The sequence below is a fragment of the Podarcis melisellensis genome, assembly GCF_964234715.1.
Source record: "Podarcis melisellensis genome assembly, chromosome: 8".
Taxonomy (NCBI): Eukaryota; Metazoa; Chordata; class Lepidosauria; order Squamata; family Lacertidae; genus Podarcis; species Podarcis melisellensis.
Genome location: NC_138540.1, coordinates 63297322 through 63323161, shown reverse-complemented (window position 1 = coordinate 63323161; position 25840 = coordinate 63297322). Strand labels below are relative to the sequence as shown.

Sequence of the window (25840 nt, the reverse complement as noted above, 5' to 3'; positions counted from 1 at the left end):
CATCTTTATAAATTGCACCCAGTTAAGTTGGGGACACCAACAACTGCTTTTGCCCTGCACCAGTAGCCTGTCATTCTGTCATTCCCGGTTTCCAAAATGGCATTCAATGGCACGTGGCAGGTCTACAGCCAAGAGAAATATGAAGAGTTCCTGAAAGCTATTGGTAAGCAGCCCCTTGCTTTTTCCAGAAGAGACAAGTTCGCTGGAGTGTAATCAGGGGTCTCACAGGAGAGCCGCTCTCTTGCTTTGAGGACTAATAGAATTTGTAAAGTCCTCTGGGCAGAGAGGCAAAGGGCAGGGCTAGGAACCATGCAGACCTCTTTGCTAGATCAAGGTGAGCAGCATCTTCTGCTACAAAATCAATCTTTCGCAGCAATAGAAAGCCCTTCTTTGCTACAATTCTGTGATTGTTTCCCTCCAGTTTTAGAGGCCAAGGATAGCTCAGTTGGCAATTAAGACACTTAATCTCAGGGATATGGGTTCAAGTCCCATGCTAGGCAAAAGATTCCTGCATTGCTGGGGGTGGAACTAAATGTCCCTGAGGGTCCCTTCCAATTCTACATCATTCCTCGCCCAGTCACACATTCACCATCACCCCAATTTAGACATCTTCCCGAAACCTTTCCAGCTTCAGAATTGCTCTTTTACTGAGAATAAAATGTTCCTTGTTTCCAGGCAAGAGGAAGCAATCCTTAAGGCAGAAAGCATGCATGGGGTGATGGTCACTGCTTTAGAAGGCGTTAAATCTAAAAGGAAGGGCCATAGCTCAATGGCAGATCATCTGATATGGATGCAGAAGATCCTGGTTCAATCTCCAGGGTCTCTGAGGAGGGCTGGAAGACAGTCCCCTGCCTACAACCTTGGAGAGCTGCTGCCAGTTGGTATGGAGTTAGATGAATCAGTGGGTCTGACTCCGTACAAGGCAGCTCCCTGTGTTTCTAAAAACGAGTGAGACACATGCATGGAGGAAGAGAGGCTTAGCAGTGACTATTAGCCATGCACAGTTGGCACCTGCAGCCAAATGTTGCCCTTTCTAGGGCTGCTGTTCAGGATTCCAACCCCACCTCCCCTCTGGCTTCTCCCCCTTCCTACAGTCATTCTGTGGTCAATGAGCATGCTCAGTTTGGGGGTCCTTTAATTTGGAGTCCCCCCCAAGCCTGTAGATATACCTCCCAGTCATGTTGAGGTGGTGTTGTTTGGGCTACATAAAGGATTGGCACTCATAACCAGAAGCCTGGGAAATAGAAGGAATGATAGCAAAATGGAACTTCCATTGCCTGTGAATATTGGGGGGAGACTGTGCTCCTACTTGAAGGCGTCCCCAGAGGTATATTGGAGGAAGGGGGAAGCAGGATGCTCCAATAAGCAGTTATTTGATCTGATCCAGTCAGGATCTTTCATGTTCTCCATTTTTTTTGTTCCATCACATCTCTCTGTGTGTATCTGTCTCTCTCCACCTCCCCAGCTTTGTCAGACGATATCATCAAAGCGGCTAAAGACATTAAGCCCATCACTGAAATCCAGCAAACCGGGAACAGCTTTGTCGTCACATCAAAAACCCCCAACAAATCCGTCACAAATTCATTTACTCTGGGAAAAGAAACAGAAATGACCACCATGGATGGCAAGAAAGTGAAGGTAACTAAGGGCTTTGAGAGTGAACAGCATTAGCAGGTGGCTCTTGACGCTGCCGATCGATTACTCAGGCACATCTGCAACACAACACAAACTAGAGCAGAGTTGGTTCCAGTGTGAGAGTTGCTGGGAAACTGTAGCTGGTGGAGATTCCCAGATGCTTTGCCAGAACTACAGTTCCCAAGGTTCTTTGCTGAAAAGACATTATAACCACACTTCTTTAAAACCGTCTTGTTTGTAATGTACAGAAAAGAGCCAGTCCAAGATATTTTGGTGCATAATGTAGAAAACTGATCGCTCCTCATACGTGAATGAATTTAACAGGGTGCGCAATCTCCTGCAACACTAAGCTGCAGTTGCTGCTCATTTCACTGGGGCTTGAGCAAGAGAAAATCCCACAGGACTGTGCCTCCTGACTCCAATCTGCCCTACCTGTTTTTACTCTGCCATCCTCAGAGGCATATGATGCAGCTGCCACCTGGTGCAGCTGCCTCACCTGGCTGCTGTTCTCATCCACACTTCTTCTGTTTGCCCTGCCGCTTTCCCCTGGGGAAACCTGTGGTTTAGCACTGAATTGGAACAATTGGCCGTCAGGTTTCCCTCAGATTGCTGCTTGTTCCAATAAAGCACTAAAATACAGGTTTCCTGGTAGGAAAGTGGTGGGACAAAGGCAAAACCTCTTGGACCTGCACCTAGAAAGTACGGGACAAGCAGGAAAGCCCTCAGACGTCTCCTTTCTACGCACAGGACAAGCAAACATGTGCATGAGTCCTGAATTCTCTGTAGAGTTGCCAAACCCAGAGAAAAAGGCAGGCAAGGGAGAAATTTGTTCCAGTTTTCATTTCAGGGTGAACCTACCTCATTTGCACTTTTTGAAGCAATACGCAAGGCAAAAGACAGACGTCCTTCAAAATCCACACTTCCCAAATTTTGCATTGCAGGTTTTTCAGTCAAGTAATGTGTATGAGAAGGCATCTGCTAGGGTGAAGTGTGCATTAAAGTGCATATCCTGGAGAAAATAACAAAGGGAAAAATGCATTATATTGGAGGAAATGGCTTCTCAAAATTGAGTCTATTAGTAAAAAAAAATGCATTAAAATGTATATATTTGAGGATAAATTTGTATGAAAATGCTAGTGAATTTTCACAAGGACATTTTAAAAAAATCAAACCGATGTGAAAATGTAGAGAACTGAAGAATGGAACAATGAAAAACAGGTTCACTCATCCCTACTCATCCCTGCATGTGAGAGCCCACATGGGTGGGTTCTTAAAGCTAGACACAGAGGCCACAGTCACACCATACATTTAAAGTGCTATGGCACCACTTTAAACAGGCATGGCTTCCTGCAAAGGATTCTGGGGGCTGTAGGTGGTTAAGGATCCTGAGAGCCATTAAGAGGCTCCTACTCCCCTCAGAGAGCAACAGTTCGCCGAGTAGTTTAACAGCCAAGCCCTCTTCATAGGAAACTCTGAGATCTGAAGCTCTGGGAGGAGAACAGGGGTCTGGGAACAATGCTCAGCACCCTTAACAAACTACAGTTCCCAGAATTCTTTGGGGGAAACCATGACTGTTTAACATGGTAGCAAAGTGCTATAAATGAATGGTGCAAAGTGGTCAGAGACTCTGGGCCTGGCTGGCAACCCTCAATCTTTGTGGCACAGTATTCCCAGGAGGCACCTGTTTCTTTCCCATTGCAATGTATGGAGAAGCTTCTATTCACATTAGGGGCTCCATAATGTACACATTTGTTTAGAATGTATATACAGGCAGCAACTGATTTGAGTGTGGGTTTACATTCCAGACCCCTGCACACATCAGTGGTGCCTGTGTAAGGCGCCCTGTCCTGTCCTGCCCCTTTTTTGTGATGTTTTTTGTGACCTTTTCTGGGTGTTTCTGAGTACACTGCAATGTGGACATGTGAAGTCATGCACATATCAGAGGTGCCTAAAACACGAACTGCCTGTATTCATTTCCTTCATTCTGGTGCAACTCTGCCTTCTGCTGGCCATTTGGTTGTGGCCACCTATGCATCTGATCTGTTACTGCCCAAACCTTGTGCAGTAGTGGTTTTTCTTCTTCTTTTTTTAAAACAGTGCACAGTAACCCTGGAAAATGGAAAACTAATAGCCAAAGCAGATAAATTCGTCCATGAGCAGCAAGTAGTTGGCAATGAAATGGTGGAGGTGAGTAAATGCTGATACTGTGGTACCTTGGGTTACAGACGCTTCAGGTTACAGACCCCGCTAACCCAGAAATAGTACCTCGGGTTAAGAACTTTGCTTCAGGATGAGAACACAAATCGTGCTCCGGCAGCGGGAGGCCCCATTAGCTAAAGTGGTGCTTCAGGTTAAGAACGGTTTCAGGTTAAGAACGGACCTCCGGAATGACTTAAGTACTTAACCCGAGGTACCACTGTATTTTAAGATGAACAGTTGCAGAAGGGTCACTTTCTCCAAAAGAGGGGCTGGGAGAATGTCTGTGCCTCTGCCTTTGGAAGCTCCTGTTCTCCCAATCCCAGATATGTGGGAAGTATTGGTCAAGAATGCAAGCATTTTGCTCACTTTTATTTTGGCATTTTACATCTTGCATTTTGCTCACTTTTATTTTGGCATTTTGCATCGTGCCACATGGTTCAGCAAAATACTGCAGGCCATCTAGAGAAAGGCACTCTGCACATACTCAAAGGGCACCTGCTCCTTTAACTATTGCAAATGTGAAAGAAAGAATCAAAGCAGGTCTAGTTGCTAATGCATACAAGAGCATTTTGAACATGGCCACCCTATCCCCAATTCAAGACTACAGCAAACTGGATCTCATCAGGAATATGCTCCAACAATAGCCATGGCTTGAACAAAGGTGAAAACTCACCCCAAACAAAATAGTTTCATTGGAATGTTTTTGAAGCTAAATTGTATGTGTTAATTAATTTACTAAGGGATCTACTTTTAATTGGTCCCCTGGCTTCAACGATTGCCCCAATTACCTGGTTATTTGCAGTGTTTTGGAACACGTTCTGATGTACTTTGCGTTGCTTAGGTAAGTCTTACACCTGCTAGTTACGAGGCAATTTAGAGAAACCTCTTCCAATTTCTCTTCCACAGACCATCACATCTGGCTCAGCAACATTCACCAGACGAAGCCGGAAGGTTTAAAGATGCAGAAGACAACCCAGTTTTGTAGCAGACTTTTTATATTTGGGGAATAAAGTGTCCTGTCCATCACTGATAATGTTTCCTTTTATTTATGGAGGGTAAGACTTGTTGGAAAAACGCCCGGGAAGGCCGCCACCTTCCCAAGACACCGGGGGGTCTCTCCGGTGGTCACTCTCTGGCTGTAAATCTTCCTCAGTCCAGAGAGACCTGTGATAAGCGACACCCCCCCCCCCGAGAGGAGCACGCTCGTCTTCTGGCATCTCATTGCTGAAGAAAGAGAGAATGAGTAGCTATAAACTACTTTATTTAACAGTCTATATACAGAGACTCCAACAGCATGTCTGCTCTCTCTCAGCAGCAGTTCAGAACAACATCTCACACAGAAGTGAAATAACCTCTATCAGTACTCCAACAGTAATGAGACTTCCTGTCTCACACTCTCAGACACTCACATGATATAAACAACCATAGTACTACTTGCTGAGCAGCTGGTGAGATAAAAATCCTAACAAGACTATCAATATGTTCTGCCTCCACTGTCGGTGGCAGTGTGCTTGTGAACACCAGTTGCTGGAAGCTGCAGGAGAAGAGAGTGCTGTTGCCCTTGAGTCCTACTTGCAAGTTTCCCCCAGGCATCTCATTGGCCACTGTGAGAACAGGATGCTGGACTAGATGGGCCATTGGTGTGTTTCAGCAATAAGGTTCTTCTCAAGTTTAGCTAAAGGAAATGTAAAGGGACGTTGCTGAAATTGAGAGGACTTTAGTTTTGAAAAGATTCCAAGGAAAGCTTTGGGACGAAAAGAACTCTGGTGTCACCAAATGGAATAGAGTTAGCATGGGTTGCTGCCGACGCTAGTCCTACTCAGTGTAGATCCACTGAAATTAATGGACATGACTAACTTAGGCCCATTCATTTCAATGGATTTACTCCACAGAAAACTCAGTTGGGTACAACCACAAATTTGTCATGTGAAGATGGCTTCTCATCAAATGGCAAAGATGCATCGTTAAGCATCAAGTGCCTCTTGCAAAGGACATCATCTCCTGCCTTTTGCCTCTTTCATGCCAAAACCCTCATATAAGATTCCCAATAGTGCCCCTATAGCTGCCCATAAAGCTGTGCCAATTAATTATAGACCTGCAGCAGCTGAGAAGAAAGAAGAGCAATGAACACTGTTATTGTCAATCCTCAGCTAGAGGGCCAAACCTTGGTACATTTGCGTAACAGCTCTCTAAGAGTGACTAGAATAGGAAAGCAATGCTCACTTCAGACACTCCTCCAGCATAGATAAGTGCTGGTATTGACATCATCCATGCATCCAAGAACCCATTCACAATTCTGCCTCCGGTGAAATTGTGGCACCCTTTAAAAAATGAGAACGCTAGAATTAACGACATGGTAAGAACCTTAAAAATAAGTTCAGAATTACCATCACACACACATCTGCAGTTTTGCACATGACACCAAACTGGGAGGGGTAGCTAATGCTGCAGATGATAGAATCGGGATTCAAGATTATCCTAACAGATTGGAGAACTGGGTCCCAACTAACAGAATGAATTTCAATAGGGACAAATGTCAGGTTCTACACTAGGCAGGAAGAACCAGCTGCACAAATATAAGATTGGGGGACACCTGGCTTGTCAGTAGTTCATGTGGAAAGGATCTAAGGGTCTTAGGAGACCACAGTCTTAGCATGTCAACAATCTGATGTAGCTGCGGAAAAAGCTAGTGCTATTCTAGGCTGCACTAACAAAAGTATAGTGCCCACTTCAAGGGAAATAATAAGATGGCTATTCTATTTTGGTGATATCAAACCTAGAATATTGTGTCCAGTCCTGCAGTCCTGGGTGCCACAATTTAAGAAGGATATTGACAAGCTGGTGGTAAGAGCTGTTTGACAATGGAATGGACTTCCTCGGAAGATGGTTGACTCTCCTTCCTTGGAAGTTTTTAAACAGAGGTTGGATGAACATCTGTCATGGATGCTTTGGTTGAGATTTTGCATTGCAGGGAGTTGGACTAGATGACCCTCAGGATCCCTTCCAACTCTACAGTCTATGATTCTGTTATCTTTTACTAGCCTGACTGTGCACATATACAGTACCTAGTATAGTAGTCATATGTAGCTAGGGATTTGGGAGAAATTCAATTCAGATTAAAAGCAAAACCTACGTTATTCACATTTTCCGAAACCACCATATGCAAAGTGAAACAGACCCATTCTTCAAAACCTGCACTTCTCTGAATTTTGGAATGCAGTTCTCCAGCCAAGTAACATGCACAAAATGCATATATTAGTAAAACAAAACAAAAAAAAATACATACATACAAATATGCATTGTGTTTGGGAAAATTGCTTTGCAAAAACTGTCTGTCATATTATTATTATTATTATTATTATTATTATTATTATTATTAGCATTAAATTTATTTATTCACGAGCAGGTCCCAGGGTTTGTTACCGTAATCTAAAATGCAATGCTAAAAGCAGTTTAAGCAAATCACAAGAGTAGGGCAGGTCCCTAAAACACACTTCTCAGGTGTCAAAAGCCAGGGCAAAGAGGCGTATCATCAGCATATGATTAAAAACTGTATAACGAAGGTGCCAGACATACAGTGATGGGGGAAATTATTTGATCCCCTGCTAAATTTGCCCATTTGCCCTCTGATGAAGAAATGACCAGTCCATAATTTTAATGGTAGGTTTATTGTAGTTGTGAGAGATAGAATTACAACAGGAAAACCCCCAGAAACCCAGAAGACAAACGTTAGAGATTGATGTGCATTAGAATGAGTGAAATAAGTATTTGATCCCCTATCAACCAGCCAGATGTCAGGCTACCTGGTATCTTCACTGTATGTAATGAGCCGAGATTAGAAGCACCTGCTGTAAGGGAGAGGTCTTACCTGTAATCCCAGCTCGTTACAGTACCTGTACAAAAGACACCTGTCGACAGAAGCAAATCTGGTGAGAGGTAACTTAATACAATTGCTCATATTGTTAGCAATTTGTTAACTTAATGCAACATATATAGGATAGATTGAAACAAGCCGACTCCTCATATAATTGGCAGCTGCTTGTTAAATTTCTGGATTAAAGTCATATGGAAATGTTAGGTAGGAAATTCTAAAGATTAACTCTTTGGCTGTGAGGACGTTCTTTACTTCACCTTAGTATAACCTGGTGGCTGTTGGTTGTTTCCCTGATACTATGAATTTTTAATCATATAAGTTTGCACATTTTAAATTTACATTTCGCCCCCTGCTTCAACTCCAGGGCTGGCGTGCCACGCCCCTCCCCAGTTGGGCACCCAATAGGGAAACTCAGTGGGGGCGTGGCTTGCCGTTTAAATGCAGCCGCGCCAGTATCCCTGCCATTGCACACACATTTTCTTCGAGTCAACAGGGTCGTCTTCGTTGAGGTAAGCAGAAGCCAGGGAAGTGCTTGCTAGGAGGTTTGGCCATTCTGATTGCTTGATTGTGTGTGCAGCGTGACTGTGCGTTTGCTAGTGTGTGTGCTTTGTGAGTGTGTGGTTGCCTGTGTGTTTGTTTGCTAGCGTGGGTGCTTGGAGAGAGTGATTGACTGCTGCATCTTCTCCCACAATTTGCCTTTTAAAAATTGGAAGCAGCAGGGCAGTAAAAACCACCTCCGAAAGCCCCATTTTTCCCTTCTAAGGCTGCAGCTCGGCTTTGGGAGCTCTGAACCCCTGCCTTGTTCTTGAGGGATCTTTGAGGGTTTTCCCTTTAGCTTTAACCCAGCCCCCTTATTTTACCAGTTTATCTTCATTCTCGGTGTTGTAAACTGATTGCAGGCAGCCACACGTTTGTTCGAGCCTCCCCCCCTTTTCTTTTATCCATCTCTCTCATCGCAGGGAAGTGATCCCTACGTTCCTATTGCATCTTGCCCGTGTTAACTCTATTTGACTCCTGAATTGTTGCCAGCAAATTCCTGCCTGCTTTATTAGTTGTCTGACTTCATTTTTTGTTGCCACAGATATCCTTTCAGGGGGACAGGGGTTAGCTGTGAGATAAATAAATTGTTCTTATATATTCAAGGCCAGAGCCAAACTGACTGAGGATGGGGGTGGGTGGGGAATAAGAGTGCAAAGAACAATATACATGGAAATGTGAATCAGGATTGCTCACTTACGAACAGGAAGGCTGAGCACGCAAGCTAATCCCTGAAGCCCTGCAGGCTGGGAGCCTCAATGACGCCCCTCGGGATAGGGATTATTATGACCGGAATGTAATTGAAATTTGGAACACAAAAATAAAGAAAATCATCAATTCCAGCACCTGGGGGCCACCTTATCTAAATTATATAATTTGGTATCTTAATGATTGATATTAATTGTATTATAAATTGGTATTGTTATTATGAGGCTATTATTGGATTATAATTGAAAATTAATTTAAAAAATTATTTAAAAAATTGACACCCCTCTAGAGGCTTCACCTGCAGCAAAAAAACGTGGCTACCCACCCTCACCCCAACTAACTTTTCCCACCAGTGCCCTTCTTACTGGCTCTTCTATGCCTTTTAGCAGCAGCCTGGCCTGCAGAAATGTCTCTGAATATTTTCCTGCCAGGCAAATGACAGAGTGAGGAACCCTCTTCCCAGCACTTTGTTTATCTGCATGCCAAACTACAAACTGACAAACTACAATTCCCAGGATTCCATGAGGGGGCACCATTTTCTGAGTTCCCTGGGAAGAGGGGTTGATTGCTGAACCACTTTATCAGATACGCAGAATTATCCTAAATTGGCCAAGTGATGTACTGTATACACAAATGCTTGGGAGGCAGAGGGTATGGAGAGGTCAAGAGGGAAACAAAATGCAAAAAAAAAAACCCAGGCAGTTGGTAATTGTGTAAAAGGAAATAATAATAATACCCCACCCTTCTGAGTATAAATACCCAGCCACTCTGGGCTGCTCCCAGCAAAATATAAAAACAATAAAATGTCACACAGTAAAAACTTCCCAAAACAGAGACCAGCAGAGGATGATAATTGTCACTGTAACTATTTAGAGAGTGATTGTTAAACCACTTTGATACTTCTTGCTCTCAAACAGAAACAGGGATCTCCTAACAACTCTCAACAAACTATAGTTCCCAGTATTCTTTGAGGGAAGCCATGATGACCATTTAAAGTGGTATAATACTGTCAACCAGCACATGGGTGTAGCCAGGATCTTTGTAGGGGGGGTCAGGACTTTTGTTAGAGGGGCAGAACCGACGTGATTGGTCAGTTAGTTAAGTATTTACAGTATATTGTTTTACTTGATTGGGGGGGAGCTGCTCCCCCCCCCCCCCCCGCTACACCCATGAACCAGAATCCTTTTTTAACTCATGGAAGCTTCTGCTGGATATAATTTGCTAGTCTTTATGTTACCATGAGACTTGGTTGCTTTTGCTGTGAAACAGAGTTAACACGGCAGTTTCCCACCTTGGGAATTGTTTTAAGCAAATCATTTTAACAGTGTAATGGCATAATGTGCGAGTGGGTTCTGGACAAAGTGGGAGTCTGAGTGGGTTGTTAGTTAAGAACATAAGATCTTGCTGGATCAAGCCAATGGTCCATCTAGTCTAGAATCCTGTTTTCACAATGGCCATTCAGATGCATCTGGAAAACCCTCAATCGCAACTCCAGCAACTGGTATTCAGAAGCATTGCAGCCTCTGAACTGGAGGCAGAGCACAGCCATCGTGGCTTGTAATCACTGATAGCCATGTCTCCATGAATTTGTCCAGTCCTCTTTTAAAGCCACCCAAAATTGGTGGCCGTCACTGCCTCCTGTGGGATTGAGTTCCATAGTTTAACACACAATTGTACACTGCATTATCCTAACAAGAGTTTCTGGCATCTCTATACAGGTCTTTAGGAAGCCAGCATGGCTGATCCAGGTAAGAGAGCCTGTTTACTTTCTTGGGGATTGGGTAACTGTAACCGTATAGTCCAAAGCAGTTGTCTCAAACTCTCAGTCAGCCACACAAACTCTCCTCACCTCCACCCCCACTCAGTGCAGATTAAAATTGGAAGCATGCTTCCCCGTTAGGTTCTGTTGACACTATGGCATTAATGTGTACATAGGTAAGGGGGAAAGGTAAAGGACCCCTGGACGTTTAAATCCAGTCAAAGGTGACGATGGGGTTGCAGCGCTCATCTCACTTTCGGGCCGAGGTAGCCGACATTTGTCCACAGACATCTTTCTGGATCATGTGGCCAGCATGACTAAACCACTTCTGGTGCAACGAAACACTGTGACGGAAGCAAGAGTGCATGGAAACGCCATTTACCTTCCCGCCACAGTGGTATCTATTTATCTACTTGCACTAACATGCTTTCTGCTAGATTGACCGACGCTGGGACAGAGCAATGGAAGCTCACCCCATCGCGGGGATTTGAACTGCCGGCAAGCCCAAGAGTCTCAGTGGTTTAGAACACAGCGCCACCCGCATCCCAGTACACAGACCACTGTTTCTGTGCATGTATTCGTGTGCCTTCATCCGCATAGGAGTGCTTTTAATTTTATGTTTCCAAAATCTGTCTTAATATTCATGCACACTAGTGGGCAGTACTTGGTTAAATGTGTGTGTTGCCCCACGCTTCAATTAGAACTTCCCCATTCCTGAAACTGGAGGTCTCTTGTGGGTATGAATGCAAGTATTTCAAAATCTTGTACAACATAGTGACTAAGACTAGATGAAAGAATTGAACAAATCTGAAATTCTTTTCTTCTAGTTCTGCATGTGCAGTTACATGCTCTTGTAACATCTTAGATTAATGTAACAGGCCACATCTTGGGCAGCTTTTGAAGACAGCACGGAAACTGAAGCTGGTTAAGAAATGCAACTGTGCCATTATGTTGGAAAATGCCAGTTTGAAATATATCTTGCCCAGTATTAAAAGATTTGCACTGGATAGCAGTTCATTTTGGGGCACAGTGCCAATTGATAGCTTCCCCTTCCCTCTGCCACAGGTAGGGATGGGGGAGAAACTCATTTCCTTTCAAATTGAAAGGTGAACTCCCCTAATTTGCACTTTCAGAAGCAGTACAAGAACCAAAACAACAACCCTTTGAGATGTGCACTTCTCTGAATTTTGCAGTGCAGTTCTTCAGCCAAGCAATGTGTACAAAAAGGCACACACTGTCCTTAACAATGTGTAGATGAGTAAAAATAACATTTTAAAAAATGTATTGTTTTAGAGAAATTGCTTTGCAAAAAAAAAAATGTGTGCACTGGGGAATATTGCATAAAAATGTATATATTAGGAGAAATCAGCATTGAAATGTTGGTAAATTTTCATGAGAATTTGTTTGTATTTGCTTTTAAATCAAGCTGATATGGAAATGTGAACTGAACCTGAGATTGAAAAACACGAGGAACAGAAAGTAACTGAAACTGACAAATATGCCCATCACAGTGGTAGCTCACCTGATGCTTTTTTGCATTTTACAGTCATACCTCTGGTTGCAAACGTGATCCATGCTGGAGGCACGGTCGCAACCCGCAGTTTTCGTAGCCTGAAGTGCCGCATCTGCGCACGATGCAATCTGGTGCTTCAACACATGCGTGTGACATCATTTTGTGCTTCTGCACATGAGCGAGCGCCGAAACCTGGAAGTAACCCGTTCCGGTACTTCCGGGTTCTGCGCGGTCTCCAACCTGAAAACGCGCAACCAGCAGAGTTCGTAACTTGAGGTATGACTGTATATGTACTTGAGATCCATTATATCTTATTAAAACAAGTCTCTCTTTCAGTAACTGCAGTTTTGGGAGGTGCAGCTGGCTTGGGTAAGTAATCTGGATTTCCAGTTGGGCAAGTTTGGGTGATTATTTTGGTAGCAGCAGCATGAATGAAGCTTGCAAGTCATTGGAAATGGTGGAGCTCACAATGAAAGTCTGGCTTGATATCTGTGAAATGGCTTTGACAGAACACCTGGCATATCAAAACAGAATAACTGAAGGGATAGCCAATACAGTACCACTAAATTTAACAAAATTTGGATGCCCTTTCTGCATTAAATAAATACTGTGATACCTCAGGATAAGTACTTAATTCGTTCCAGAGGTCCGTTCTTAACCTGAAACTGTTCTTAACCTGAAGCACCGCTTTAGCTAATGGGGCCTCCTGCTGCTGCTGCGCCGCCAGAGCACAATTTCTGTTCTCAACCTGAAGCAAAGTTCTTAACCCGAGGTACTATTTCTGGGTTAGCGGAGTATGTAACCTGAATCGTATGTAACCCGAGGTACCACTGTATCTATATATCGTAGTCAGTTCCCCCACCTTTTTTCCAAGAAAAAAAGCACTGGTAGCCGGGATAGCCAAAGCAGGAAGGATGGCAGGGGTGGGTGGATGGAGGAGAGAAGCAAACTGCCTTGACTGTCAGAAATGCAGCTGAAGTTATGGCAAGTTGTGCGCAGGTGCTAGCAACGGAGGTACCTAGTGCTGGTGAAAAGGTTTGTTCCCCCCTCACTCCACTGGTCTCAGAAACAGTGACTGGTCTGATTTTTTAAAGCGAAAAAGGGACTTGAACCAAATTCTCCCCAAGCCCAAGTTTCTAGGCACCTGGTTGCCCGCCCTCCCCTCCCAAAATCAATGAGGTCTGGACGCAAAATTATGCATTTGCTTGATTGGGCATATTTTTAGAATCCACCTTATTCATATGGAATTAAGTTGTTTTCTATTGCCTTTAAATAGTGTGTTTTAATTGTTGTAAGCTGCTTTGGGACCTTGGGGTAAAAGATGGATTGATGATGATGACAATGATACGTGGAGAGCTTTACACGCCAAGTCGTCTGAATTAGGCACTCCTAGTTTAATTATTTTAGATCAGGCTTTCTCAAACTCAGCCCTACAGTTCCCATGATCCCTAGCTAGCAGGACCAGTGGTCAGGGATGATGGGAATTATAGTCTCAAAACATCTGGAGGGCCAAGTTTGAGGAAGCCTATTTTAGATGATAAGCAACCAGGAGCTGTTTCCCCTTTTGTCCTAGCAGGGCTCCATGAATTCGCCCCATGGAGCAAGCAATTTGCATTCTCACTCTCTCCTTGTACCAATTGCAAGAGCCATAAAATGATGTCAGAGGTTTTTCCCCAATCCCTACTCTCTTGCCATCCAGCAACTTTCCCTGATAGTGCGTGGAGGCTCAATGATCCACAGATGGCTTTCACTCCCCAATTAGCAAGATAAGCAAGTTCTCTCGGGGGGGTGCAACAGACCACACACCCCCCCAATTGGAAACCACTGCCCTAAATATCCAAGCCCAAGAGCCTTAGCTTTTGAAATTAGAGTCTGTCAGTCAGGGACCCACCATCCCAGGCCAGGTGGGAAAAGGCCTGCAAGGTCTCCTAGGACCCACAGCCAAGACGGTTAAGCACTGTGGTCTAGCCAATTTAGATTTAAGGCTTCTATCATGTAACATATTCCTAATTCTGTGTTCTTGCAGCAGTGGCCACGATTGGTGTCCCAGTAGCACTGGGAACAGCAGGCTTCACTGGAGCTGGAATTGCAGCTGGCTCTCTGGCTGCAAAAATGATGTCGGCAGCGGCCATCGCCAATGGTGGAGGAGTAGCAGCTGGGAGCGCTGTTGCCGCGCTTCAGTCAGTCGGTATGTCTGCTGCTCTCAGGACAAGAACCACATGATTGGCAGAGCCAGTCTCCCCACCTTGAGCTCTTCATCACAATAATGGTGTGCCTTAATCCTCTTCTAGGTGCTGCTGGGCTGTCTGCTGCTACCACAGCTGCAGTGACAGCTGGTGGAGCACTGCTGGCTGCCATCTTCCCTTAAGAAGAAGACACACATACGCAGAGGCCATATCTACTTGGAAAAGCAGTACTTGGAAGATTATGCTTTGCTGTCAACGGCATAAATGACCTTAAGCAAAATATGATTTTAATCAATGCTACATTATTCCTATTGGCCAAGATATGCAACAACAAATAAAGCTTTGAGAATTAAACAACAACAAGAGTGTTAGCAAGAAAGCTGATTGGTGGCATCACCTAACGCACATGTAAAATACTTGCTGTCCCATGAGGAAAAGATCCATGTTTTCCTTAGCAGGCTTTTGACTTCAGTGTTTTGTGCTGCACTGGGGGAAACTCCATTTCCCCTCTTTCCACAGTTATGAGCTTCTTAGTTGAGAATCCCATTCTGACTGGAGTTCAGACATGTACTGAGGCCCCCAGTAATAGAGCTCGGATTCACCTAGTGCAATTAACTGGCAGTAGATTCAGAACCAATAGAGGAAAACACTCCTTTGTAAAGTTGTGATAGTCAATAGCTTTGAGGGGACATTAAAAAATAATAATTGAGGATTAGGCCAATTGATGGATGGCAGATATGGGACAGTTGCATATTCCTGCATTGCAGGGGTTGGACTAGATGATCCTCAGGGTCCCTTCCAGCTCTATGCTTCTATGTCCCCAAGGGCCGTTGATGACTATTAATCACAATAGTTATTTGGAACATTGGGCAGAATAGAGTGGGAACAAGCATGGGACAGGCCTGCCTGTTAAGCTTCACAAAACTTATATTGCCAGCATTCAGGGGTGGTCCTTCAGCACACACCACAAACTACAGTGGTACCTCAGGTTAAGAACTTAATTCATTCTGGAGGTCTGTTCTTAACCTGAAACTGTTCTTAACCTGAAGCACCACTTTAGCTAATGGGGCCTCCCGCTACCGCTGAGCCATCACTGGACAATTTCTGTTCTCATCCTGAAGCAAAGTTCTTAACCTGAGGTACTATTTCTGGGTTAGCGGAGTCTGTAACCTGAAGTGTATGTAACCCGAGGTACCACTGTATTTGGAGAACTTTTGAACTTGGGTATGTGCTACTTAAAAGCAACAATGTTAAATGGAAACACCAGGCAGAATTGGAACACCACTGGGACTGACAAACAGGAGATCTAGGCAAAACAAAACAAAATTCCTTCCAGTAGCACCTTAAAGACCAACTAAGTCAGTTCTTGGTATGAGCTTTCGTGTGCATGCACACTTCTTCAGATACACTGTGTATCTGAAGAAGTGTGCATGCACACGAAAGCTCATACCAAGAACTGACTTAGTTGGTCTTTAAGGTGCTACTGGAAGGAATTTTTTTTTGTTTTGACTATGGCAGACCAACACGGCTACCTATCTGTAACAGGAAATCTAGGGTTCTTCCAGATGGTCTGTATTTTATGTGTGATTCCAGCACAAAGTGGAGTGTAAGGTTTATGTATTTAAGTGGATTAAACAACACTTCCCTCGTGCAGGGATGTCCAATTGGGCTCTTTTTCCTTTGCGGAGCAAAAGAGCATCCGGCCCCGCCCCCTTGCCCTGTCCTCCATTTGTGCACAATCGCTAGTACGGAAGACAGAGTTTTTGTCTTTTGGTAAGCAACTTTTTCCTTTCCCCCCCAAAGTCAACAAGTTTGTCTCTTTCCCGCCCTAAAAAAAAGCTCAACAACTTTGACGTGAACCCCTCCAAAAGGGATAGATCGCTGCCAGTTTTTTATTCTGTAAGTAGATCGCAGTCTCTTGGGAGTTGGACGTCCCTGCCCTAGTGCAACGAATCCACTTTTTTTACTTCTGAAACTGAAATTTACCAATTCTATGAAGACTTAAAACAAGAAGATCAAACTTCTCCATTCTTAAGGAAATCAGCCCTGAGTGCTCACTGACTGGAAGGACAGATCGTGAAGCTCAGGCTCCAATACTTTGGGCACCTCATGAGAAGAGAAGACTCCCTGGAAAAGACCCTGATGCTGGGAAAGATGGAGGGCACAAGGAGAATAGTGGTTGGATAGTGTTCTCGAAGCTACCAGCATGAGTTTGATCAAATTGCGGGAGGCAGTGGAGGACAGAAGTGCCTGGCATGCTCTGGTCCATGGGGTCACGAAGAGACGGACATGATTAAACAACAACAACACACTGCTGGCTGTGCAAGATAAGACAAAAAAAAAGTAGGTTGCTAAGGGGATTGTATATGCCGATGCTGATAGCCAATTGAATCGTCATAAGTATTACTACATATAGAGTTAACTGTATAAATTGTGTGAGCATGCCACAAATGGTGTACGTATAGGATTTGGAACTCGATTTCCCCATACTTTCTTCCTGCTGTCTGATTAAATCTTTCCTTCTCAATCCTGGTGTGATTAATGGCTCAGGTCACCCCACCACTGGACCTTTTGTCCGCAACACAGTTGTAAATAAAATGAAAACATTAAAAACATCCAAAAATTTAAGAAATAAATGCTCTGAAAGCTAGTAATGTCTAGTTTACTGGGAGTAGTATCTTACAGCCATCAATTGGGTCAGCAAACTTTTTCAGCAGGGGGCCGGTCTACTTTCCCTCAGACCTTGTGGGGTGCCGGACAATATTGGGGGGGTGAACAAATTCCTATGCCCCACAAATAACCCAGAGATGCATTTTAAATAAAAGGACACATTCTACTCATGTAAAAACACGCTTGTTCCCAGGCCGTCCACAGCCGGATTGAGAAGGCGATTGGGCCGGAGTTTGCCTACCCATGCATCAAATGTATGGGTATGCAGGAATATTTTAAAACTCCTCCTGAAAGTTAATGGTGGAAAATATCACTCACCAAAATGTCACCACTTTGGGCTGACAAAGTCTCACCCAACCCCAAAAATGTGCTAGTAACACCCATGCTGACTGCAGATGCAGAATGATATATTTTTACTTGGTGTTGCCTGGGCTTCAGTTTTCTTCCAGAATCACAGTAATAATTGCTTCCATTACCTTCTAGCATAATTACAAGGAGCCATCCCAGCCCTTCACTGCCACATTTGTCCTCTTTCACACTCCCAGGATTTGTCTGAAGAATTTTGAATCCTTTCTGATACAAGTACTGAAATCTCATCATGACTCAGCTTTATCATTTCATTCCTCCCCTACATAGTTCCATTCATCTCCTGAAATTTTCCAGCTACAATTAGTTACTGGATTGTCCTTTTTAAAAAAATGGTGGGGAGAAGTGTTTTAATAGGGTTCATTACCAGTATATGCTCAAAACACTTCATAGACTCAGTCCTTGTTTCATGGTTTTCACGTTCTCATGGTTCCTGATGAAAATGCTTAATTTGTGAATATTCCCATAGAGACGTAGCTCAGTCTATCTCTTCTTGCTCCTAGGCAAGCTACAAAAGGGAAAACTGAATCATTAAATTACAAGCCACGTGGTATCAATGCCACTTTCGTTTCCTCCCTTCCTCCTCAGAAGACGGGAAAATAGAAACCTAAAGGTTTTGTGGGCTGATCTCTGAGAATCACTTTAAATCTGGGGGGGGGGGGTTAGCATGGAACGAGAGTCTAGGTCTGTTTCCATTGGCGGAGGATACTGTCAATCACTAGCCTCTCCCCAATATAGAGAACGTGGTGGAAGTACGTAGCTGCAGATCTCCGAGGAGAGGCGTGGGTAAGTAACAGCTTCTAGCAGCGGTAACCAAAACAATCAAGGGAAATTGGTGACTCGATCAGTTCCTTCCCCAGCTCAGCAATTGAGCATAGAGATGTTTCTGTTTTGGAGAGCTGACTTCTCTTCATATGCAAGACCAAGTATCACACCCACCCCAATGTCTATTTTCCAAGAATTTAGTAGATGTTAAGTTTGTTTGTTCGATATGTACAGATATGCAATGTTTTCGGCAGGATATCATAAAAGGAATTAAAGAATAACACTGCCCCCGTTTTTGCTGTTAGACAATTTTAAGGGTGTTTTCAGAATAAAAGATCTAGCTGTAAAAGTATTGTTAATTGGATGCTTGCAATGTAAATACTGAATGCCATTTTTTAACAAAAACATTTGCATTTCAGAAAGGAAAAACAGGTAAGAGGTAACTTGTTTATATTGTTAGCGATGTATTAGCTCTATGCAACACTTATAGGATGGATCGAAGCAAGCAGACTCTTTGGATAACCGGCAGCCGCTTGTTAAATCCTTGGAACCAATTAAAGCTATATGGAAACATTAGGTGACGCCTTGCAGGGGACTGCAGGGCCAGCATAGGGGTCCTGGGGCCTTCGCTTTCTGTTGCCAAGACGCCAGCTGAGGAGAAGCCGCTGCTGTGCAGAGTGAGCGGCAAGCACATTGGGGGCAGCAGGAGCGGGGAGAAGCCAGAGAAAAAATCCTCATCCGCTGGCTGGGAGCTGCTGCCTGTACAGATCGAGCCAGAGGCAAACAAAGAGAGGTGGGTGGTGTGGGGAGCAGGGCTTTGGGCCTGGCTGGGCCATCCCTGATTTAGACTTTAATCCCGTCATTCTGACGCAATCCAAACTGAAATGGAGGCTCCTCTCTTCTGTCTCGAAACTCCCCATTGTTTTGGCATGTTTTGCATCAGGGAATTTGTTTCCAGCAGCTTCTGGGCTCTGGGTGCAATACTGCACCTGATTTCAGATTAAAACTGCCACTGCTGGAAGGAAAGGAGGACCTTTTTCTGCCTCCCCACTTCCAGCCACTTTCTGGAGATGGGCGAAGGGACCCTCATAAGAATATTAGCAGTGTGGGCAAAGGAAGCATGGCTTTGTGTTTTTTTGCAGTCTTCAGATGAGGACTAGACCATGTGAAAAATGAACATAAGATTTTAGCTGCGGTTCGTTCATTTTCAGCTTTGTATTCTTGTTATAAAAAAGCGTGCCTAGACATTCTGTTGCCCATAACAAAGGTTCAAGATTCCATTTATGTAGCTCCTAGCTTTCATATCTCAGTTTCTAACACTGTTTGCAGTGTTATGTCTCCTGATGAAAAGGCAAGGAAGGTGACTTCTCATGCTTTCATATTTAGGTTATCTGTGTCTGGGTGAAAAACAAAAACCAGGGTTCAGCTTTTCCCAGCATGAGGATGCCTTGATGGGGAGAGCTGGCCTTCTGGCATTTCTGTCTGCCACACAGCTGTTACAGACAATCCCAGACACCACAAATAAAAGCCATATTCTTATCCTCTTCCTGAGCTTGTGGGTGTCCAGTGCTGCTGTCAAGCACTTTTATTTCCCCTTGATTCATACTCATTTATTTGTATCTAAAAATCAAATCTTGGCTTTATGCTGTTTCTCAGCATTTATTCTTTGGGGCAGCTGCAGTTTTGCAGCTGCTGGTATATTTGCCTCTGAAAATGGAGGTGCTGCACACATAAACACATCCCTCATACACACCCCCAGAAGAAAGAAAGATGAATCCTTTCTAGCTCTGCTTTGTCATGGGGCTACATGTTCTACAAAGGGAATGCTGAGATTTTAGGTACTACTTATTTTCTATTATTATTATTATTATTCATTTAACAATGCTTATATAGCACTTAAAAAAAACCCCTCTAAACTGTATACATAAAATTGTATGAAATAGTCATATAGCAATAATGACTTTACATAGCAATAAAGACAATATTGCTTTCAAACAAAAGGAGATAAAAGCAACAGATTTTAAAAACCAATGTACATAATAGAATTACATGTCTGAGAAGGCTTTAAAAGAGTACATCTGTCTTTCACAGGGTAAATGCCTATTTTCAAACTTTGGATTATTCCATATTGTGCATAGGAATTGCTACCATTCTTGCCGGTCCTTCTATACCTTTTAGCAGCAACCTGGCATGCAGGAATGCTTCTTCTTAATATTTTCCTGCCAGACAGATGACAGAGTTGGGAACCCAGAGTTGGGAACAAACTACAATTCCCAGGATTCCTGAGGGAACAACACCATTTTCTGATTCGTCTCAGGCACCAAAATGTTTTGAGCCGGCCTTGGTGCTGAGAGTTCTTAATTAACTCTCTTTAAAAACTACAATACCCTGACTTAACTGGGAAGAGGGATTGGTAGTTAAACCACCAGAGTCCACTTTGTCAGATGTATAGAATTACAGTGGTACCTTGGTCGAAGAACAGCTTAGTTTATGAACAACTTAGATTCAGAACGCTGCAAACCCGGAAGTAGGTGTTTTGGTTTGTGAACTTTGCCTTGGAATAAGAACATGTTCTGCTTCCTGTTGAGTGTGTTCCATTTGTAAAATGAGTCCCCTGCTGCTATGGGAAAGCACACCTTGGTTTAAGAACGCTTTGGTTTAAGAACGGGCTTCCAGAGCAGATTAAGTTTGTAAACCAAGGTACCACTGTATCCTAAATAGACAGTGTCCAGTTATCACAGTGGCCATTCAAATGCATCTGGAAAACCCTCAAGCACAAGAGCCCTCTCCCCTCCTGTGGTTTCAGACAACTGCTATTCAGAAGCATTGCTGCCATCATGGCTAGTAGACATTGATAGCCTTATCCTCCATGAATTTGTGCTGTCCTCTTTTAAATTCACCCAAATTGGTGGCCATCACTGCCTCCTGTGGGATCGAGTTCCATAGTTTAACACACAATTGTACACTGCATTAGCCTAACTGAGTTTCTGGCATCTCTCTTAAGGTCTCTTAAAGCCAACATGGTGGGTGTTCCAGGTAAGAGAGCCTATTTACTTTCTTGGGGATTGGGTAACTTGTCACCTTCCAGTCTTCTCAAACTCTTCTCAGTCAGGGATATGGGGTTCTCCTCACCTCTGCCCCCACTCAGCCTAGGTTAAAATTAGAAGCACACATCACTATTGGACTGCATCCAGACTATGGCACAAACATGTACATACACAGGCTACTGTTTCTGAGTGTGTATTTGTGTGCCTTCATCTGCATATAAGTGCTTTGGATTTTATGCTTCCCAAATCTATCTTGGTGTTTCCCATCCACACCAGTAGGCCGTACTTGGTTAAATGTGTGTGTTGTCTCACACCTCAACTAGAATTTCCCTGTTCCTGAAACTGGAGGTCTCTTGTGGGCATGAATAGACATTTACCTGGGCCCAGCAGCTTGTCGTAATACAAGTTGTCTTGACTTTGTTAAATTTAGGGATAAATCATTATGCCGCTGAATCATTAGCATTGCTAAGCAATTCTTTTTTAAAAAGAGACCACACAGAGAAGAAAAGGATAAAAAGTCATCAGAAAACTGAAATAATGTTTCCAGGCAAGCTACCTCGAAATGCTAATGATGTATTTTAAAATCTTGTAAAACTTTGAGAAATCAGCATTAAAATGGTGAGGAAATTTTCATGAGAATTTGTGTGTGTTTGTTTTTAAATCAGGCTGATATGGAAATATGAACTGAACCTAAAACTGGAAAACATGAGGAACAGAAAGTAACTGAAACTGACAAATATGCCCATCACAGTTGTAGCTCGCCTGATGCTTTTTTGCATTTTACAGTCATACCTCTGGTTGCGAACGTGATCTGTGCGGGAGGCACGTTCGCAACCCACAGTGTTAATAGCCTGAAGCGCCACGTCTGCACACGTGCATGTGCTTCTGCGCATGTGTGTGATGTCATTTTGTGCTTCTGCGCATGCATGAGTGCCAAAACCCAGAAGTAACCTGTTCCGGTACTTCCGGGTTCTGCGTGGTCTGCAACCCGAAAACACGCAACTAGCAGCGTTCGTAACCCGAGGTATGACTGTATATGTACTTGAGATCCATTATATCTTATTAAAACAAGTCTCTCTTTCAGTAATTGCAGCTTTGGGAGGTGCAGCTGGCTTGGGTAAGTCTTCAATAATATGGATTTCTAGTTGGGAAAATTTTGGTGATTATTTTGCTTGCAGCAGCATGAAGCTTGCAAGTCATTGGAAATGGTGGAGTTCACAATGAAAGTCTGGCTTGATGAGATCTGTGAAATGGCTTTGACAGAACACCTGGCATATTAAAACAGAATGTGGCAATGCTATTTCTGGAGCTCGTGTCGCTAATTGCTGATACTGCTTGTCTACGGGAGATTGATGGACGTCCGGAGACAACATGGAGTCATGATGGACTTTGTCTCCCTGGCAGTATCCCAACATGATAGTCTGCTCTGCCTCCTTTCTTTTAGCAAATGTTTTGTGCCACTCGGAAAGTGGAAATTCTGTATTGATTTGTTTTGGATGTTTGTATGTGATGCCATTAAAAGGTTTGATGATGATGATGATGATGATGATGATATATTGTAGTCAGTTCCCCTACTTCTATCATGTAACATATACCTTATTCTGTGTTCTTGCAGCAGTGGCCACGATTGCTGTCCCAGTAGCACTGGGAACAGCAGGCTTCACTGGAGCTGGAATTGCAGCTGGCTCTGTGGCTGCAAAAATGATGTCGGCAGCAGCCATCGCCAATGGTGGAGGAGTAGCAGCTGGGAGCGCTGTTGCCGCGCTTCAGTCAGTCGGTATGTCTGCTGCTCTCAGGACAAGAACCACATGATTGGCAGAGCCAGTCTCCCCACCTTGAGCTCTTCATCACAATAATGGTGTGCCTTAATCCTCTTCTAGGTGCTGCTGGGCTGTCCACTGCTACCACAGCTGCAGTGACAGCTGGTGGAGCACTGCTGGCTGCCATCTTCCCTTAAGAAGAAGACACACATACGCAGAGGCCATGTCTACTTGGAAAAGCAGTACTTGGAAGATTATGCTTTGCCGTCAACGGCATCTTACCTTAAGTAAAATGTGATTTTAATCAATGCTACGTTATTCCTACTGGCCAAGATATGCAACAACAAATAAAGCTTTGAGAATTATAAAACAACAAGAGTGTTAGCAAGAAAGCTGATTGGTGGTATCGTACAACGCACATGTAAAATACTTGCTGTCCCATGAGGAAAAGATCCATGTTTTCCTTAGCAGGCTTTTGACTTCAGTGTTTTGTGCTGCACTGGGGGAAACTCCATTTCCCCTCTTTCCACAGTTATGAGCTCCTTAGTTGAGAATCCCATTCTGATTGGAGTCCAGACATGTACTGAGGCCCCCAGTAATAGAGATTGGATTCACCTAGTGCAATTAACTGGCAGTAGATTCAGAACCAATAGAGGAAAACACTCCTTTGCAAAGTTGTGATAGTCAATAGCTTTAAGGGGACATTAAAAAATAATAATTGAGGATTAGACCAATTGATGGATGGCAGATATGGGACAGTTGCATATTGTTGGACTAGATGATCCTCAGGGTCCCTTCCAACTCTATGCTTCTATGACCCCAAGGTCCATTGATTACTAGTAATCACAATAGTTATTTGGAACATTGGGCAGAATATAGTGGGAACAAACATGGGACAGGCCTGCCTGTTAAGCATTCAAGGACGGTCTTTCAGCACTTACCACAAACTGTTTGGAGAACTTTTGAACTTGGAGTATGTGCTACTTAAAAGCAACAATGTTAAATTTAAACACCAGACAGAATTGGAACACCACTGGAAATGACAAACAGGAGACCTAGAGTTCTTCCAGATGGTCAGTATTTTATGTGAGTGATTCCAGCACAAACTGAAACCTGGGGTCTATGCATTTAACTCTCTTCCCCTAGTGCAACAAATCCACATTTATCTTTTAATAACTTGTTGTAGTTTGAAGAGTGACGGGGGCATGCACTGAAATATGTGGAATGAATGACGAATGGGAGGACATGTAAACAACCTGCAAGCAAATCAAGAAGAATGCTGTTAGAACTATCCCATAAACAAATTAGAATTAATGCTCATTAAAGACTAGACAAAGGGCTTATCCACGCTTACTTTTTGCCCTGCTCTTTACAGGCACGTGTCATATATCATAGTTTGAAGGGACCCTAGGATCATCCTAGTCCAACCTCCTGCAATGCAGGGCTATGCAGCTGTCCCTTACAGGAACCGAACCTGCAACCTTGGAGTTCTTAGCATCACACACTAACCAACTGAGTTCCATGCCTTAGAGCTCTGAGCGCTCTCCTTCACCCAGAGCTTTCCCTGTGAAAACCTGCTCTTTAAAGCTGAAGCACAACAAGCAGTTTCATAACAATTGGGTTAGCCATTGCTAATTCATTACTTGCCAAGGTTCATTTTGCACAGGGTAGACATCCTTGAAAGCCCCTTGGTGTGTACACAAACAGAATTGAATCTGACACTGATGAAGCTGTGCTGAACAGCTAGCGGTGGGGCGGGGAGGAAGAGCTGTGAAAGGAAGACATACCAGAGACTTGCTAAGGGCAATGGGCTAGCAGACTAGCAATCAGCAACCCTGAGATGCAGACAGCAAAGTACAGTCAGCCACTGATTACTGTATCTGCAGGGAACAAGGTCAGTCCCAGGAATACGGAGCAAAGTTATCTTGGTCGAATGCACAGCTCTGCTGCAGCTTGGCTTAAATTCCTCCATAAATCAGCACGTCTTATAAAAAACGGCAAACACATGTACAGGAATGGCATCCAGTGTAGAAAAATGCACCCCAGATAAAACTGAAAAAACAAAAGTAGGTTGTGCTGCCGTCTGAAGTTCAGAACTGGACGTGCTTTTGCCACTCACTTCGGTAGACTGAAATATGAGCAGAAACAAGTATTTAAAGAAATTGAAGCTATAACCAATCCTAAGCTTCCTTGTATGTATGGTGCATATACACACCATACATTTAAAGCACATTTCCCCCATTTTCAAAGAAACCTGGAAACTTGTTAAGGGTATGTAGGAAGCTGCCTCCTGCTGACCTAACCATTGATCCATGTAGCTCAATATTATCTACACTGACTGGCAGCAGTTCTCCAGGGTTTCAGGCAGGAGTCTCTCCTACCCCACCTGGAGATGCTGAGGATTGAATCTGGGACCTTCTGCGTGCAAAGCAGATACACTACAACTGATCTACAGCCCTTCCAAATTCCCAGGGTGCTGGGAATCGTAGCTCTGTGAGGAATGAACTAGTTGCCATGCCTCTTTGCCAGGGGGTATGTGCTTTAAATGTAAGTTGTGTATATTGTCAGAGAAACAAAAGGAATGCTAAGATTCCCCTAAAACACGATTTGAAAACTGCTGCCCTTTTTGGGAAGTATATTGTTATCCTATTGGATTTGTTTTGTATTATGTAACTTGCACCATAAAAAAAACTTTCAGTGAAAATGTATTTTTTTTAAGGCACTGCATTCCAAACATAATTAGTAGCAAGAGCAGGATGTTAAAGAGGTTTGAAAAACAAGTGCATTGTAGCTGGCAGCATCATATTTCAGAAGCATAAGG

General features: G+C 43.6%; 3 protein-coding genes across 4 annotated transcripts; all 3 read left to right on the top strand.

The window, feature by feature from the left end:
- LOC309375654 (fatty acid-binding protein, liver) lies at positions 1–4867 on the top strand. Its single transcript, XM_081921568.1, has 4 exons — positions 1–163; positions 1466–1638; positions 3733–3822; positions 4741–4867. The coding sequence occupies exons 1-4, from the start codon at positions 97–99 to the stop codon at positions 4789–4791; spliced, it is 381 nt and encodes a 126-aa protein (XP_081777694.1). The 5' UTR covers positions 1–96; the 3' UTR covers positions 4792–4867.
- A 3297-nt stretch (positions 4868–8164) lies between these two features.
- LOC309375658 (uncharacterized protein) lies at positions 8165–14774 on the top strand. Its single transcript, XM_081921578.1, has 5 exons — positions 8165–8217; positions 10672–10701; positions 12562–12594; positions 14252–14413; positions 14517–14774. Exons 2-5 carry the CDS (start codon positions 10689–10691, stop codon positions 14591–14593), a joined length of 285 nt encoding a protein of 94 aa, XP_081777704.1. The 5' UTR covers positions 8165–8217; positions 10672–10688; the 3' UTR covers positions 14594–14774.
- Positions 14775–18124: 3350 nt separating this feature from the next.
- LOC309375657 (uncharacterized protein) lies at positions 18125–23395 on the top strand. Of its 2 annotated transcripts, none has more exons than XM_081921577.1 (5): positions 18125–18233; positions 21217–21248; positions 22344–22376; positions 22875–23036; positions 23140–23395. In XM_081921577.1, the coding sequence occupies exons 2-5, from the start codon at positions 21233–21235 to the stop codon at positions 23214–23216; spliced, it is 288 nt and encodes a 95-aa protein (XP_081777703.1). In that variant the 5' UTR covers positions 18125–18233; positions 21217–21232; the 3' UTR covers positions 23217–23395. The 2 variants fall into 2 exon arrangements, with proteins under 2 accessions (XP_081777703.1, XP_081777702.1); XM_081921576.1 differs by lacking the exon at positions 18125–18233 and adding an exon at positions 19233–19315 and having other exon boundaries at positions 21215–21248.
- Positions 23396–25840: the final 2445 nt, after the last annotated feature.